This window comes from Ammodytes marinus (assembly GCF_949987685.1).
Source record: "Ammodytes marinus genome assembly, chromosome: 12".
Taxonomy (NCBI): Eukaryota; Metazoa; Chordata; class Actinopteri; order Uranoscopiformes; family Ammodytidae; genus Ammodytes; species Ammodytes marinus.
In genome coordinates, this window is record NC_137216.1 from 7512467 (window position 1) to 7529914 (window position 17448).

The following is a 17448-nucleotide window of genomic DNA, read 5'->3' on the forward strand; positions in this document are numbered from 1 at the left end:
TAGGCTACAGCTGACTGAGGACCTGGCTGCATGGGAGCCACACCGGGGCCAGCTCGGTGGGTTTGCCACTATAAAAGAACTCCCACACTCAAATATAGACTATCACCCTGCCAAATTCTCTTTGTCTCCCCCTCCACACACACACACACACACACACACACACACACACACACACACACACACACACACACACACACACACACACACACACACACACACACTACTGCCATAGGCTGCATAGCTCACATTAGTGTGTTGCTCCTGAGCAATTCAGATGGTACATTAATATGTATCATTAAGGCTTGTATAAATATGCAAATGTGTCACTATTTAACTTATTATGCATAAATGTAGATAACGATGGTTTTTAGGAGAAAATATGTAGGAGTCACAAACAGCCACGGTTTAATACAATAAACACATACAGTACATGTACATTTTGGATATTTTATTAATACTACTATGAAAGAAGAAAGAAATATGTCATGAATGCAAAATAGCCAAACATCTCAGAATTGAAAAGTCCTTGTTGCCTGCCATGTCTTGCCTTAAAGTCCACCTTACACATTAACAACATTAATCGATAAGAAAAACATATGTCTTGATGTTGGGCTCAATGAATGCAACTTTCTTGACTATTAATCATTTGTTGATGTTTTAATTAACGCTGCGTGGGCTATGTCCTACACACTGCCAGTAAAGCTATAAACACAACAATGATATTATCATCATATAAAGTTGTTATGAACATGTTAGCGTACAGCAAATATAGAGCATCGTTGTCATGCATTTGAGGGATGTGTTGTCCTGCTGATTAATGTCAATCACTCACCTGTCAGTACAGACTGGGTCTCCACCAACTCCAGAGGGAAACATCTGGCTCTTCAGCTGCTCTATGTTTAATATCTAGTCACTGCGTTTATATGTCTGCCATTTGGTGCAGGGTAGGGTACTTCAAACAATACAGTTGTAACTCACTATGAGGAACCCATTTCACATTACACATCCTCAAATAAATTTAATATAAGCTAATATGTTTATAGGCTACTGTATATTCTGGGGCCCTTCCTCTTTTCTCTGTACACTAACTTACTTGTCTCTGCTATTCACTCAAACTCACACAGTTACAAAAGCTCACTGCAACCACTAGTCACACTTCAAAAACGAGCCATAAGAATAATCAATAAAGCTGGATATTATGATCACACCAACCTCCTCTTTTTACATTCCCGCATCATAAAGTTCAAGGACCTGGTTGAATATCAAGTTACACAAATCTTGTTCAAAGCTAGAAACAAACTGCTACCAGGTAACATTCAAAAACTTTTTTTTGACAGAGAGGGGGGTTACAATTTGAGGGAACAGTTAAACTTTAAGACACTGGCTGCACGCATGACTTTAAAATGTCATTGCATCTCAATTGGTGGTGTGAAACTGTGGAATGGTATGAGCACGGAGCTAAAGCAATGTCCAAGCATGATTCAGTTCAAAAAAAAATTCAAAGCAATAATTTTTAACAGGTACAGGGATGAGGGAGAGATTTAAGACGGAAAGTATGTATGTGTGGATATGGAAATGTGAGTTGTACAAATATGGAGATATGGACGTATGAATTTTTTTGATGCATATGGTGGATGTATTTTTGTATGGATGTATGTAGTGGATATTTCATTTCATTTTTCGTTAGATTTTTGTTTATCCTCAGGAGACCAATTGAGGGGTGGCCCTCATTCGCAATGGCGTCGAGTATATATGGATATATGGATTGTATAAATATATTAAAAAAAAAATATATATATATATATATATATATAAAAAATTATTATAAAGTTATTGAGCTGTGGAAAAGGGGTAGGATCCAATAAGTTTATACTTCTTCCTACTCCTTTTCCGGCATATCAATTCAATATGTTATTTGTTTATTTTTTGTTTATTTTTATTTGTGAAATCATTTGAACATATTTTTTTATTGTATTTTCATGCTTTTAATTTTTATTTTTTTGATATGTCTGAAATAAAATTGAATCAATCAATCAATCAATCTCCTACCACAGCTGTGCAGATGTGATTGTGTCTCTTCCCTGGTCTGAAACCCACATGGCATGGCACATCTCCATGTGTCTGTCTGACGGTTCTCTGTGGATGTCTGCCATCCGACCTCTGCAGTTCATTCACAATGCATTCAGTCTGACTGGTCATAAACCATAGTTTTTCCCACAGTGCGCCAGTGTATTGTCTACAAGGCTGCACATCCTCCAATCAAGCCATGTTCAAACCATTCCCTGCAGTCTATCCACTGCACTCTGCTAATGCCAATGGGCTCCTACTCCCTCACTATGGAGCAGGGCCCAGCTACTGCTCAACACAATCCAGATTGTGTTTCGTCCTGATGAGCCTTCCCGTTGATATCAGGTCAGCATGAACTATACGTTTCCATTACAGGCTAATCACGTACGACATTTTGAATGAGGAATATGTTTAGAATGCAGCTTGGCCCATACATGAGGAGAAACAGGAAATTGATATATTTGCGTGATTCTTGCAATTTTAGGGGTAAATGCATTTAATCACAGCAATTCTCAGAACACACTGGCATCACCCCGTACAATATGAATCAAGATGATCAGAGAATGTTCTCAAATTCCCAAATCCACTTTACATGGACATGTCCTCAGTGTACTCAATAGTAACTTCCAAATGTAGAAATCTGTATTTATTTATTGTTACAGATTATCCACAAAAATCCTTCATATTATTATCAGAATTATTTGAAATTGTTCACATATGTTCAGGCCAAACTGCAATCTTCATACATGTGTTCTCTCTTGTGAACATCATTAAATAACTTGAAAGGCTTATGGGTTTACTCTCGATCCTTCTTTTATACTGTATATTTAAAACACGTTAGAATGAAAGCATATACACCCAAGGAAATGTAATGAGATCATTGAACTTTATTATATAAACTCTTTAACGGCCCATTACATTACATTACATTACAGTGATTACTGTGAGAGCTACCGGTGCTCTTTCCAAACTTACTTTACACAACACTGCCCCCTGCTGTTTCACACCAACAACAACACCACCAGCAATAGTGACCGCATTAGTGATTTATGAAAATGCATAATATTGATTAAAAAAAATGGAGGAAGAGGGGGGGGGGGGGGTGGGAGAGTTCATGTTTAATCTGACAAAACTAAAGCAGTCATTTGCTTGTAAGCATTGATGTATAGCTGTGGGGGGACATGTTCATTGTGATAAATGCATCTGCTTTAGAACATCCAATATATCGCTCTGATCCCATAATAAGGATTGTCCACCACCAGTTTAATCTGCTAATGCTGTTGTTTATATTGATTTAGCGGAGCCGTATAGCTAAAAGGCCAAAGACCACTGTAGACAAAGCATCAGTAACTGTATATACAGGGTAAGGTAAATGTGCACAAGAAACAATTCATTTAGTCACTTCGCAAAAAATTATGTGGAACTTTGGAGTGTCCTATATGGGGAATTGTTCTGATCGGTGTGACCCTGTCATAATCTGAAAACGTAAAATTGAAAAAAGACATAGAATATTACAAAGACACTCATACACGAAGCATACCCTAGCCATAAGCAAAACAAAACCTGTGTTTCTGTCAATGAGATATTGAAATAATGTGGATTATTAATAACGATAATTGCATTCTGTCCCTACAAAGATAATTCCGGTACGCTACAAATGATATATTTTTTTATACAGCTACTGTAGCATTACAAAACAATAGAATAAGTAAAGGTAGAAACAGAATATAGACATAAATACAGGTGGCTCCTCTGTAGAACTAGATCTGACGTGGTGTTCAGACTGAGCGAACAATGTTGTCCAGGTTTTTCTTCTTTATTCTGATCACCTTCCCACCTGCAATGACATACAACAAAATACTATTATATGATTCTGTACATGTACTGTATACAGCTACAACATAGCTTAGTAATACATTCCTATTTATTTTCTTACAAAAATAAAAACCATGCATTTCGGAAAAATGCTGAAATTATACACACCCTTCCTGCGAATGCACTTGTTAATGCATTCTCTCCGGTGGGCGAAGTTGTTCTCGTTTCCGCCGCAGCCGCTGTAGCTGAACGGTTGGCACCTCTTGTTCCTGTGGTTGAACGCAAACCTCCGCTCTGCCCCGTAACACGTTCCCTTGTCCACGGGACCGTAGCACAGCTTGGGATGCCTCAAGACTTCTGAAAAATACACAAAGAGACAGAACATTTCAACTTTTTTTTCTTAAATTGGGGCTGCAACCGACAATGACTGAAGGCTGTAACATACTCCGCGAGAAGAAAGAACAAAGTTCTCGGTGACAGAGCTGCGAGAAGAAAATTACGTCATTTTCTTCTCTCAGCTCTTGTTTAGCTGTTCTCGCAGCTTGTTCTCGACACATCACCCGGGCCGAACTTTCTTCTCGCAGCTTGTCCGAGAACTATTGTGTGATTGGTCAGTCTGAAGTCAATGAGGAAAGCGAAGTGAAATCAGCTGGCGCTACTGAGTCAAATTTCCATGGTAACAATGCGCCGCGGTGAGGAGTTCGGCAGTTGAGTTCTTGTGAAGTATGTAATGTCAGACCAGAAAGAACTTCTCGCAGCTCTGTCACCGAGAACTTTGTTCTTTCTTCTCGCGGAGTATGTTACAGCGGTGAGACACTGCAGGGACAAATATTGTACTGAGATGTTTGGCTATTTTGCTTAAAGGTACAAAATATACATTTGAGTGTTTGTTGTATTACACCATGTATTTTTGCATCAGTATACTTCTCCTATAAAACCATCTTTAAAGGTAGACTTTGCAATATTTTAATGAAAAAATGTATTATAGAGTCCCACAAAAATCCAACTGAACGATCACTTCTGCCCCCCTAGAATACGTGGTGATGTGTTAATCTGCAGTCCTCCTCTCTCTGGATGGATTTTACATAGTAGCATTTGTTGGTATTGTTTTGTAAACAGAAGAGTCAGGTCTAAGCTCCACCCACGGTCCTCCCTGCTATTTTGCCAGGCCCCGCGCACGCCCCCTGTGTGAGGCCACCCCATCCACACGTCGGTGAGAGGGGGGGAGGGGCACATAAAGCGCTCAAGCCCCAACCTCAGCGATTTTTAGCAGCATGCAACAAGGAAGTGACCACAACTGTAGTAACCAGGAAGTGCCACTGGGGGGTGGTGCCAAGACTGAGCCATTTTTCTTTGACTCACTTGTTAGACAGGCCGTTTTCAAAGTCTTATTAAACCTATTCACAGCCTGGGCCACAAAAACATTTTAGTCTGTATGTTTAGGTCATATCTCCATGACAACACTGAGGGGGGTGAATCTTTTTGGACCATGCTAGTTTTTATTCTTTTGGAAGTTAAAATGTATTGCCGCGATCTCTTGAGTGACAGCTCTCCGCCCGTTGGTTGTCCCTCACTTTGCCTCGGAGGTATACGTCAGTTATCTCCCTCCCCCCGACGTGAGGATAAAGAAGATGGATAAAGCCTGTTTGCTTTTCATCAACATCTCCGTCACTTTTTAACTCCACATGGGTTCATGTCCTCAGACGTCAATAGATTGTGTCCAGTGTCTGCAGGCTCTCAGACTTTAAACTGAGATATTTGAGTTGTCATCATGGCCTCCCATAGGGCTGTGTTCGCTATACTCTGTGATTTATTCCGCAGCTTTCTGTGAGAAACACACAGCTGTGGTGTTGCAGGGAAGCTTATTAGCAGCAGTGGGTGGTCTTTTGTACAGTTTTAAAACATGGCTTTTTTCACTGCCATAACAGTATGGCTCCAAAGGCTCAATGTCTGAATCATTATTTCATTTGTTGGGGTCAAATCAGATCAATTAGAACAATTTCATAATTTAAAGGATGGGGTTTTTTGTCATAAATACGTCAATAATTATGAAGGGAAACATAAACACGTTGATGAACCCCATTATTTGTTTAACACAGTGTATCACATTGCTGACGTGTTGGAACTGGAATCTATCAAAATTATTTGCACAACAACCATGTTGCATTGAGTCTGCAGAAATCCATTAGAGGTGCAGTCAGCAATTCTGGAGAACAAGTGTTGTGAAAATCAGTAACTATTCACAATCCACTACCTACACTGTGTGTGAGCTGAAAACAAATCCAGTGTTAATACACAGCCTAGCCCTAGACTCTGTAAACCAGCAACATTTGTGAAAATATCCTTTGTTTACATACCCGTTTACAGAGCCTAGGCTACGTATTAACGCTTGATTTACTTTCAGCGAACACACAGTACAGAGTGGTAGTAGATCATGAGGAGATATTCACTGATTTTGCGAGAAAGTGATTTTGACGACAAGCCATCTCCAAAATCCCTGACTCCACCTTTAAATGCCTACATCAACACCTATTGCTTGTGATTTTATTTCACAACAACACCAAATAGAATTCACATCAATGAACACAACAGTTAGAACACCTTCAAATGCAAAAGGCTGAATGTCAATTAATAGTTATAACAGTTGGTGGTAGAAGTATAATATACATTACTTTTTGGAGTAATGGCTGAACCCAATTCAAACACAGGTACGTTTTTTGAGGCCCTAACCAAGAACTGCTTTATTTTAGTATTTGTGTATCTTACACAACATCACATTACAGCTTCTCCAATGGACTCTAAAAGTGTACGTCGCCATATAACCACCAGATGTCAGTGTCCAGCTGATTTCAACATTGTAACACTTGCTCTGTAGAAAGATCTATTGCTATTATAATATGCTATTTTCCAGATGTTATGACTTTGAATTTCAGACAAAAGAAATGTGAACTTATATATATGTATACTTATATATATATATATATTATATATATACTACTCACATGAATCATTACCAACTGTTATCCCTTTATTTATTTATTTATTTTTGAAATAAAACAAAAAGGATTGATTGGAGGAGGCAGTAGTATTACTGGGGCTCACTCATCTTGAGTCTTTCCGAACCAATATCTTCTGACAGGAGTGAAATTGAAGTCTTAAAGTTATAACCCCCTGGAATGATTTGAGGGGTGAGGCAGTGGGCCAGGGTCTCTCTGTGGCTCGCAGAAGAAAACCTTGGAACATGACAACCCGTGATAGATAGCTCCCTCACTCCCACTGATACACAGACAAATTAATAATTGGGAATATGGGACGAATGGGGGGCTGTAGGGGAAGGGAGACTGATGCACTAAATGTTTCCGCCCTCCTGCCTTTTGCACAACAGAAGTCATTTTGCAAGCTGCCTAGCATCTACGCATCACTGCACCGTGACTTTTTATTTTATTTTATATATATATATATATATATATATATATATATATATATATATATATTATATCGCAGTATAACTATTGGCAGCATACACTGGGTTTATTAAATGAACTGAATCTGCTCCCCTTTGAGTACAAAATTAGCCATGGTCTCCACTGGCTGCGACTCTGAAGGAAAGGGATGATTGATTTAATTATGCCTTGCAACACTTTAAATCTATACCAAATGTCTGGTGCTCTAGGAGTTCTCTGTTCTGAATGCATGATGCATGCACTTCTTCTGGCTTTGTACCGTGCAGTCTGCATTCATTCTATGGGGCCAAATAGAGTTTTTTTCCCCCTCATGTTGTATTAGCCTCAATGTATTTTCCTACCAAGGTTAATTAACTAAACAAGGTATTTTCGGCAACACAGTTGATTCATCAGACCGAAAAAGTTCCTTTTGAGTTGAAGTTCAGACGGGGTGAAAAGTTTGTGCCATTTGTGCATTCTTTCTTTAATTGCCCCAAACAGCCAGTGTGTCAGTCATGCTGTGTGTGTGTGTGTATGTGTGTGTGTGTGTGTGTGTGTGTGTGTGTGTGTGTGTGTGTGTGTGTGTGTGTGTCTGGGGTGGGTGTGTGGAAGTTCAGCAGTAGCTGGAAGCTTGCTACACACTGACACTGTTGTGTGTGTGTGTGTGTGTGTGTGTGTGTGTGTGTGTGTGTGTGTGTGTGTGTGTGTGTGTGTGTGTGTGTGTGCGTGCGTGCGTGCGTGCGTGCGTGTGTGTGTAAGTGTGGCAGTTCAGCCTCTAACTGATCTCAGAGCTCAAGGAGAATCTTCAGTTTCTTTACATGTTTATCCCCCCCCCCCCCAGTCTGTCAGAAGAGAACTTTAAAGTCCAACGTTCTCACCTTTTGCCCCATGATTAGTGTCATTCCTCAGCAGCTGAGGTTCACGCACAGTCATCTCCCCTGAGGAACAAACACATACGTTAGGGGATAAGTCATTTTTTAAGGAGAAGTTCAATATCTTGGGAAATATGCTTAATTGCCTAGTGAAATGAGAAAATTGATACCATTGTGTTAAGAGCAGACTAGAGGGAGAGGGAAGCAAATAGTTTGGTTCATGGTCTAAGGATCATTAATCAACATGATGCATTTAGTTTGTTTGAGCCATACAAAACAGTAATGTAACAATGACAATTCATTTCTAATTAATAAATGTGGATATTACGCGTTTTCATCATGTTTATACTTTTTTTCTGCCCAGCTGTTGGCCATTCTCTCTGGCAGTCTTTATACTAAGCTAGGCTAATTACCTTCTGGCCAATTGCCTTATGGCTTTAGCCACAAAGTCAATACTGAGAACAAGCCTATCTCCAATATTGTTGAACCATCCCTTTAGTTTAAAGAGTAATTAGATAGCATTTTGATTAAGACTCCCCGTTCTATCTGTTAGCAGAAGATGTGTACTTTGATATGTGTTTGGGGGATTTACTTAAACAAACTAACTTTGCCCATTGGAAAAGGGTTAGTGAAATAAATACATTATCAACATAGTGTCTCACCAACGAGGTAAGAACGACGAGCAACCTAACATTAACATACTTCAAGTAGAGTGCTTTGTTAATTCATCCTTACCAGTCAATACGGTCGTCTGCACAACATTAGGAGACTGGGTTAGGACTTCTGGTGCCTTGGTAGGTTTTGCTATATTGAGAAAAATAAACAGTGATCATAGATTATGAACCGATATTCTTTACATCAGTCTATATTAAGAACATATCTTATTAAATTCCAGCGATCAATCATAATTAAAGTATGATTAATATCATTATCCATGTGTCGGTCTGCAAACAAATCTAATCTACTGATGAAACCAGGCAGACTCATTTAACTGAAATTGTTATCGAATTTTTCCAATTGATTTTGAGTAAATAGTGCTGGGGTTTCGGCGGAATTGGTCACAGTCAAGCGACTTGCTCCTTATTTTCTTTGACAGTTTCAATACCTACATACCTTTCCAAGTCGCGCCGTAGTCTGGCATAATTGAGTTTTCTTTTTCGTCAATATCAAAGTTTCAAATGCTTAACCAAGGTGGAATGGGATTTCATGGTCAGCCGAAATATTCATCAGAAAGTTAATTTTCTGAGGCAGAACTGTTTTGATTGTGTCACCACTCCGGAATGAGTTTTCTTTTGTTGTGCACGGCAGCTGTCATCGCCAGTGCCTTGGCATATAAATTAAATCTGGCATACTGGCTTTTGAGGTAAAGGCAAGGAAATTTAATTATTTCTGTTGGAACAAATTTAGAAAGCCTTACAAAGACAAGGTAAGAAAGTGTCATGGACGCCAATTACAAATATTGGCTCAGACACAGAGAGCTGAGGTGCGGATTTTTTCTTGCGGTTGGCCTTAAAATAACAAGTTTATTTTTTATTTTCTAAGGTTTAGTACATCATACTCAAAATAACAACATCTTTGAAGCATTCATAGCTCCACACACAATCTACCCATCAACAGGTTTTGAATAAAAACCAAACAACAACAGTGCTGTTTGCCTGGTCACGTTGGCTGTCACTCTTTTACAGTCACAAGTTAAATTTCACTCACTTCTGTTTTGACATTTGGCCTGGCACTCCGCCATGCTCCGGAAATTGTTGGCATTGCCGAAGCAGCCGCCGTAAAAGAAGCTCTTGCACTGTTGACTGGCGCTGTCAAAGAAGTAGCGTGTCACCATCCCTCGACAGGGGCCGGGAGCCTCGCCTAAAGGGCACGGGTCCTTGTCATCTACAGAAGAGGGGAGGTGGGGGGAGAGAGCAGTTGAAATAAACTACACAGAATTGACCCCAGTATGCACTTCATTATTAAGTGTGTTGCCAAATATATTGAAAAAGTGTGTTTACATATTCAACTTAACTGGTCTGAAATATATAACATGTATGATGTTTTCTACTGAGCACCATGAGCTGTACATGTGTTTTTATAAAGATGTCTGTTTCTTTTATGGTCGGACCCAAGTGCCAGGCAGGCTTATACAAACCACATATTACAGTGTTATCTTCACTTTGTTTTGCAGTGAGCATTGTTGTTTTTGTTTGGAACATGAAGCTCCAATCACTCTGAAATCGACTTTTATTAAGTAAGTAACACAGAAGCAAGAACACGACATGCTTGACTGCCTCCATTGAGTTTTTCAGTTCTCAGATAAATACATTTTTAAAGTATGAAATATCTTCCAACCAAAGGTGGTTTTAGATACATGTATAAGTCATGAATGAATGAATGAATGAGAGATTTTTTATTTTTGTGAGAAGACACCGATATAATTAATGAAGAGTGTAGTACTTACACAGTTCACTGTAAACCAAATGTTAAAAGTAGGGCTGTCAAATTAACGCGTTAATTTCGATTAATTAATCACAGAAAAATTTACGCGATTAAAAAAATTAACGCAGATTAATCGCACTTCTATAATGCCTTTTGACCCAGTGCAAAAGTGGTGCGGAGCTGCCCCTGTAGCTCGCCGGGCCGGGCGCGTGGGTTAAAGGGAGAAAGGTAAAGAGAGAAGCAAGGGAAAGGGGCCGACTCGAGGGCTCTATGGACGGTTTATGGGATGCATGAAGGTAGGAAGACATCTTACTTAATTCTCCGCAGTGTCCGTGCATTATTTATTTAGTGGGTGCAACAATGTAGGCTAGGTTCAAAACAGCGAGTAGGCCATATCTCTCAATCTTCCTCCAATTTTGTTTGCTAGCTGTCTAGCACCCGCCCCGTGTGTGTGGGTGTGTGTGTGTGTGTGTGTGTGTGTGTGTGTGTGTGTGTGTCAATATTTTTGCCTATGAGTAGGCTACGAAATGGTGGCAGTGCAGCGCTGTCTGTTGTGGGAGATGGAAAGTCGTAATTTTGTCTGCTTGTTTTTTTGAGAAAATTCGGCGCTAGTTCATGTATAAAGCTGGCTGAGGGGAGGAGACAGAAGTTACGAGAGACGGAGAGCGAGCGCGCGCGCGAGAGAGAGAGAGACAGAGAAACAAACTGTAGTAGGCTATACAGCTGTTTATAAACAGGTATAAAAGTGTCATATAAGTATGCGATTAATTTAGATCAATTAATCACAGAGCCTGTAATTAATTAGATTATTTTTTTTAATCGCTTGACAGCCCTAGTAAAAAGTAATTATACTGATTATGTACTGTACACTTCTACTAACTTAATAATTTTGAGTTCTGTGACTTCTTTTCCTTTTTTGAGTTAGTTAAACTGATCATTTATGATTATCTTAACAATGCCCCATTTCCCACAATGCTTTGTGCTGGACTAAATGTTTGTTATGTTGCTGTTTGAACTGTGAGTGAAGAGGATGGTACATTTCATTGCATCAGCCGTGTTTCCCATGTCCCCTGCATTACAATATAAGGTTAGACATTAAGTGTTTGGATTAGTTATACCGAGTTTAATTGAGGTGATCAGTTGCCTCAAGGTCTTGATTAATGGGTCGCTTGTTTTGTGTTAAATCAAGTCAATGTGTTTCATTTAAGCACAATTTAAAAAATGCACAAAAGAGACAACTAAATATTGAGTGTATTGTACATATATATTTTGTTTGTGTGTACATTAATACCATTGTGTGTGAATGAAAATATTTGAGGTGATTTAACACTTTAAGTTAATGGTAATCAAAAGATACATGTAGCATGTCATCCTAATATTTAAGTTTTGAAAACATTTTACTTTTAAGTTCATCAACTCAAAACAATTAAGGCAACTGATTGACTTAATTTTTGTTGAGTTCTGCTTACATCTTGGGGTTTACAGTGTAAAAATATTAGTAACCTTATACATCCAGCACCGGATAAACTGAAACTTAGTAGCCTATATAATGACGTCTTTCTCTTAGCCCACGTCTTTTCAATTAAATCAGCATATGTTCTATATTCAAGTAACCAATTATATCTGTTTCCTTCATATAATTAAGTTATTGTACATCAACTTTCTTTAATAACTTTTGTCTCAAATCATGGTGAAATGGGAAGTACAAAATATATGTGTAACACTAGTCTTGGAGAAGTGAATGGCGCACTTGCGAGAGAATCCAATGCAGTTCAATGACATGTGTCTTTGAAAAGAAAGCCTGAGCAAGGCAAGGCACAATAATGAAGACCTATTGAGGGGGATATATGGTAACTCAAAGCCTTTGTACAGTCTAAGAAGCTCCAATAGAATGAACTGTGAGGCTATGACACACTTTACAATCACTGGCCACTTTGGTCAAAGACTCACAGCTAGCCCTTCTTCCTGTATTCCCAGCAGCAAAGTGACATTTCCACTCCAAGTCAAGTTTCTGAGATTGACTTCCAATCTTCCTCTGTGAGCTGTTAAAAAGCCTTACACTTCAAGTAAGACCATTTTGATCCCCAGTGAACCACATCCGCTCCTCTGCCATTTCTTCTTTCTCTGTCATATCTCTTCTACCTCTCAACACTGCTCCCACTTTCCCATATTTCTGCTCGTATCATTTGTTTTTTGTCAGCGCACACACAGTACGGACAGGTAGAGATACTGATTGTGAAGAGATATTCACTGATTTTTGACTAATGTAATGTTGACAACAAACCTTCTCCAGATTGGCTTACTCCACCTTTAATTTATTGCAATACATCATTTGGCAATCTGAATTCTATGCATCCAAAGGGGGAGAGATAATTTTTTACTTCATATCTGTCCTACAAATGTTATCATCAGCTTCCTTGGCGTGGAGCACTCAACACAAGAGCTAAAAGACCGCAGGTGTTGTGAAGGTTTGTCGGATTCGGGAACCCCACTGTTTATTTGAATAAGCCATCACAAAACCTGGAAAAATGTAAGAGCTAGTGACAGCCCGCTCATGTTTGATTCCGGTCTGTAACACAATCGTAACCGCAACGGTGTGGAATATGTCGCTTCGGCTTTCTTGGCATTGTCACCCAGCGACAGGTGCCAACTGACAATCTGTGACTACCTGATGGACGTTTCTCAGTAGCAAAGCAGAGAGAGAGAGAACGCCCTACCCTGCCAGGCGTACTGCTGGGTTTAATAGCCCGCCACCACACTGACGGATAATGACTTATATTAATAAAAAAATCTGACATGTTTTAACTCCAGGTCCCTATAACATTATATAAATGTCTGCAAGGTTTCCATATCCTTTCATCATTTAACACTGAATAACTAATTACTTATGAAATCTTCTCATTTCAAATGATATCAATGAGGCGTTTGACTTATAAATGTGCAGCCCACAGTCTGGTGGTGAGACGGTACAAAACTAGAAAATCCCGCGGAGATTTTGAAAGTACGGGCAGCCCTGCGCAGGCCGCCAATCCCTGCGTCGGCGGCGCCCCACCCGTGTGCCGGGCCCAAAAGCTTCTACGAACCTCCGGTGTGCGGGGCGTGGCCTCAAACTTTCTTCAGTCGGGGCTTAATAACAGCGCCCCCTAGCGGAAATTAAAAAAACTGTCCGAGAGGCTATATTGTAGAGCACCATGAGCTGTACAAGTGTAATCAATTTCAAGTCAATTAGAGTCAGGTGACATTTGTGGCGCCCCCTATGGGTTAATCTCGATAAGCTTCGAGGGGCATGCTACCACATGACTTCTGCACATACCCAGCAAGTTTGATGATGATAGGACCTATGGTTAAAGAGTTATGGCCAATTTGTTGATAGGCCCCGCCCCTGCATAAAAGTTTTGGGCAATGGCGGCGAAAAAAATTATCATGGCTGACCCCTATTGTCCGAAAGGCTATATTGTAGAGCACCATGAGCTGTACATGTGTAAGAAATGTCAAGTCAATCAGAGTCAGGGGGCATTTGTGGCGCCCCCTATGGGTTAATTGCGATAAGCTTCGAGGGACATGCTACCACATGACTTCTACACATACCCAGCAAGTTTGATGATGATAGGACCTATGGTTCAGGAGTTATGGCCAATTTGTTGATAGGCCCCGCCCCTTCGTAAACTTTTTGGTCAATGGCGGACATGTTTTTCAAGTTGTCCTACTAATCTTTTACGGGTATGTTTATTGTAGTCCCCCGGGGCTTCACGAGAAATTGGCTGTTGATACAGTAAAATTTCAGAAAGGTGTGGAAAACACCCTGTTTTTCAGTTCATGCTAATTAGCGGGAAATATTCCCTGAAGGATTTTTATGGTCCCAGAGGCTTTTTTGTAGAGCACCCTAACATACACCTGTGTGAGACATTTCATGTCAATCGGAGTAACGGTGTGCGGGGCGTGGTCTCTCAAAGTTATTTCAGTCGGGACTTCATAACAGCGCCCCCTAGCGGAAATTCAAAAAACTGTATAATAGCACACCCTGTGTAGTAAACTGAGGGCCCGTGAGGGCCCGTACTTAATAAACCCTCTTAGACCTCAAAGACCCAGCAGCGTATGAATCAGAGCGAGCTCATGCTGTGAACCCAGACACTGATCAAACACACAAAACGTTATTTTGATTCCCTAAAGGAAAATCCCACAGTTTCCAGAAATATGCCCACACGATAATATGCCAGGCTGTATTTTTTCTGCTTAGCAAAGTTGTAATGTCTGTAATGAAATGCTTCTACCTGTTTAAACCCACAGTGTCCCAACAGCTGAGGACTGCTAATGTGGCAGCCAGAGCATTTCTTACACCAGCTCCACACTCTTTGTTTTTTGTGAGATCTGGTAAATCATTGAATAACCACACATTACACTGGAGGGTACAGCCATGATTAAAAAGGCTATCGTTGTTACATCTAAATAGCTTTTATGAGGTGACTTTGACTTTAAAGTGCGGGCAAAGAGATGTGTCAAAGGGTAGACCAACACTCCCTCTCTGGAGCACCCATGTGATGAATAATTCAGAAACACACTTCTACTATATCAGAGCTGTGAAGGTGGAACTAGTGATTTGTGTTTTTGGGGAGAGTAATGGGTCAGCTCTTTTTCAAGAGCTGGGTTTGAATCATACAGTCCCATCGTTCCAGAGGGTTTTTGGGCTGCTCTCCAAGGAGAACCTCAATATTTCAGCAACACAGGCGTCAACATCTAAGACGGACCTGGATCACTATGAGGGGAAACCTTATTTGTGTGTGAAAAAACAAACATTTTCATGCAGGTCTATGCATTCATATTTTGGCTCTTTTTAGTGTCTCACACAGAAAGATTGTAGGACTATGCACAATGCATCTCTCCTTTTTTCTTTTAAGTTTCTTCAATATTTTCCAACACATTTCGAATCTCTAAATGAATTGAAATCCAAGCTAAAATAAAATGAACTCGGGCGTAAAAATAGCGGTTGCCACTGGAGGGAGACATGCGTTATCCAATCACTAAGACAGACACTGGCACCTCAGCTGCAATATTATCAAATCCATATTCAAGTTTTTTTTCTTCATTGTAACATACTTCCGAATCGGTAGAATGTGTTGAAAGAAAATACTTTAATTATCTAAGTAGATGTAATTAAACGTGGAGTCAGCGATTCCGGAGACTGCTTGTTGTCAAAACCACGTTTTGTCCAAATTAGTGAATTTCTCCTCACGATCCGCTACCGTACTGTGTGTGCTAAAAAAAAGTGTAAATACACAGCCTAGGCTCTGTAAATTACCATGTCAACAAAGGGTGTGTAAACAGAGGGGGCCCACCGTAGCTAGCAATATGCCCGTTTACAGAGCCTAGGCTGTATATTCACAAAAGCATTTGTTTTTAAGCACACAGACAGTACGGACAGGTAGTGGATTGGATATTCACTGATGATACACAATCGTAGAGATGGTGGGCACCGTAGATGTAATACCGGCCACCAAATAACACACTTCTGTCCGGTGCTGGGGATCCAACCAGCGACCTCATGGTGACTGGTCGGAACCCTTACCTCAAGCCATCCTACCCCCCACTCCACCCCTCACTTTCTAACAGCGTCGGCTCTCGCAGTCTGACCAGAACCCTTGAGCACTACTTTGTGTCTCTCACCTCTCAAGCACATTTATAAAAGGTTCACCAGACCAAAGGAAGAGTCTGGGACACAATGGTCATGATGACTCATCTGGGTTTCAGTGAAATGCCACGGCTGGACAGAGAAAAGCCTTAGCCAGGCTCCGGGATAAAATATAAAGGTATCCCAGGCAGAAAGGCCCCTCACAGTGGTCAGTGACCTTTACAAGAACATTCCTGTTAAGCTGTGGGAAGCCCTGTCATCACGTGTGTGAGCAACGTGAGAAGGTACAGCTAACTGAGAAGGTGGCATGATTCACACTATAGCGTGTCAACAAGCAGCTTGCAGTGAAGTGTGCGCCTTTTGTGGGTGTTCAAATGTTACTAATTTGACATTAAAAGCCCTGATGCAAAGGGTGCTGGCCCCTTGAGATTTGTTTTCAGTAATTTAGACATGTGGTGACATGTTTTAAGGTGCATAGCTGTTGAATAAAATCCTTCAAGGGGAATTATAGCTTTACCTTCTTTTTTGTGTGAATCATTTAGTCAGAAATGTCATGCATGTATTTGATGTATCCACAGCACAGCAGCAATGGATTAAATGTGGAGTCTGCTATTCTGGACAAAGCTTGTCATCAACATATCTTTTTTGCCAACTTCAGTGAATATCTCGATCCGCTACCTGTCTGTACTGTGTGAACTTAAATAAAATCTGGTGTTAATACTAGGGCTGTCAAGCGATAAAAAATCTAATTAATTACAGGCTCTGTGATTAATCTAAATTAATCGCATACTTATATGACACTTGTATGCCTGTTTATAAACAACTGTATAGGCTACCTTTCGTTTCTCTCTCTCTCTCTCTCTCTCTCTCTCTCTCTCTCTCTCTCTCCGTCTCTCGTAACTTCTGTCTCCTCCCCTCAGCGAGGTTTCTTCATGAAATAAATTTAGGATCTACTAGCGCCGGAAAAAAACACAAAAAAACAAGCAGGCTAAATGACGACTGTCTATCTCCCACTACAGACAGCGCTGCACTGCCACACAGGTGCGCATAGCCTATGCCGACTCATTCAACATCGTTCTACTCATAGCCAAAAATATTGACACACACACACACACACACACAAAGGAGGAAAAAAGACAGGCATATACTAGGAAGAGTGAGAGGGGGCGGGTGTCCGTTTGCTGGAGACAATCGCAGCTAG

The 17448-nt window shown here is 40.3% G+C and overlaps 1 protein-coding gene across 1 annotated transcript in view; it reads right to left on the minus strand.

Moving 5' to 3' along the window:
• Positions 1-2948: 2948 nt before the first annotated feature.
• tfpia (tissue factor pathway inhibitor a) overlaps positions 2949-17448 on the minus strand; it is a 44238-nt gene continuing 29738 nt past the window's right edge. Inside the window, exons 3-7 of the mRNA XM_080037482.1 lie at positions 9905-10081; positions 8933-9001; positions 8204-8263; positions 4051-4239; positions 2949-3904 (exon numbers count right to left, since the gene is read on the minus strand). Of these exons, the coding sequence (XP_079893608.1) occupies positions 3846-3904; positions 4051-4239; positions 8204-8263; positions 8933-9001; positions 9905-10081 (554 nt within the window). The 3' untranslated portion in view covers positions 2949-3845. The remainder of the gene's footprint in view (positions 3905-4050; positions 4240-8203; positions 8264-8932; positions 9002-9904; positions 10082-17448) is intronic.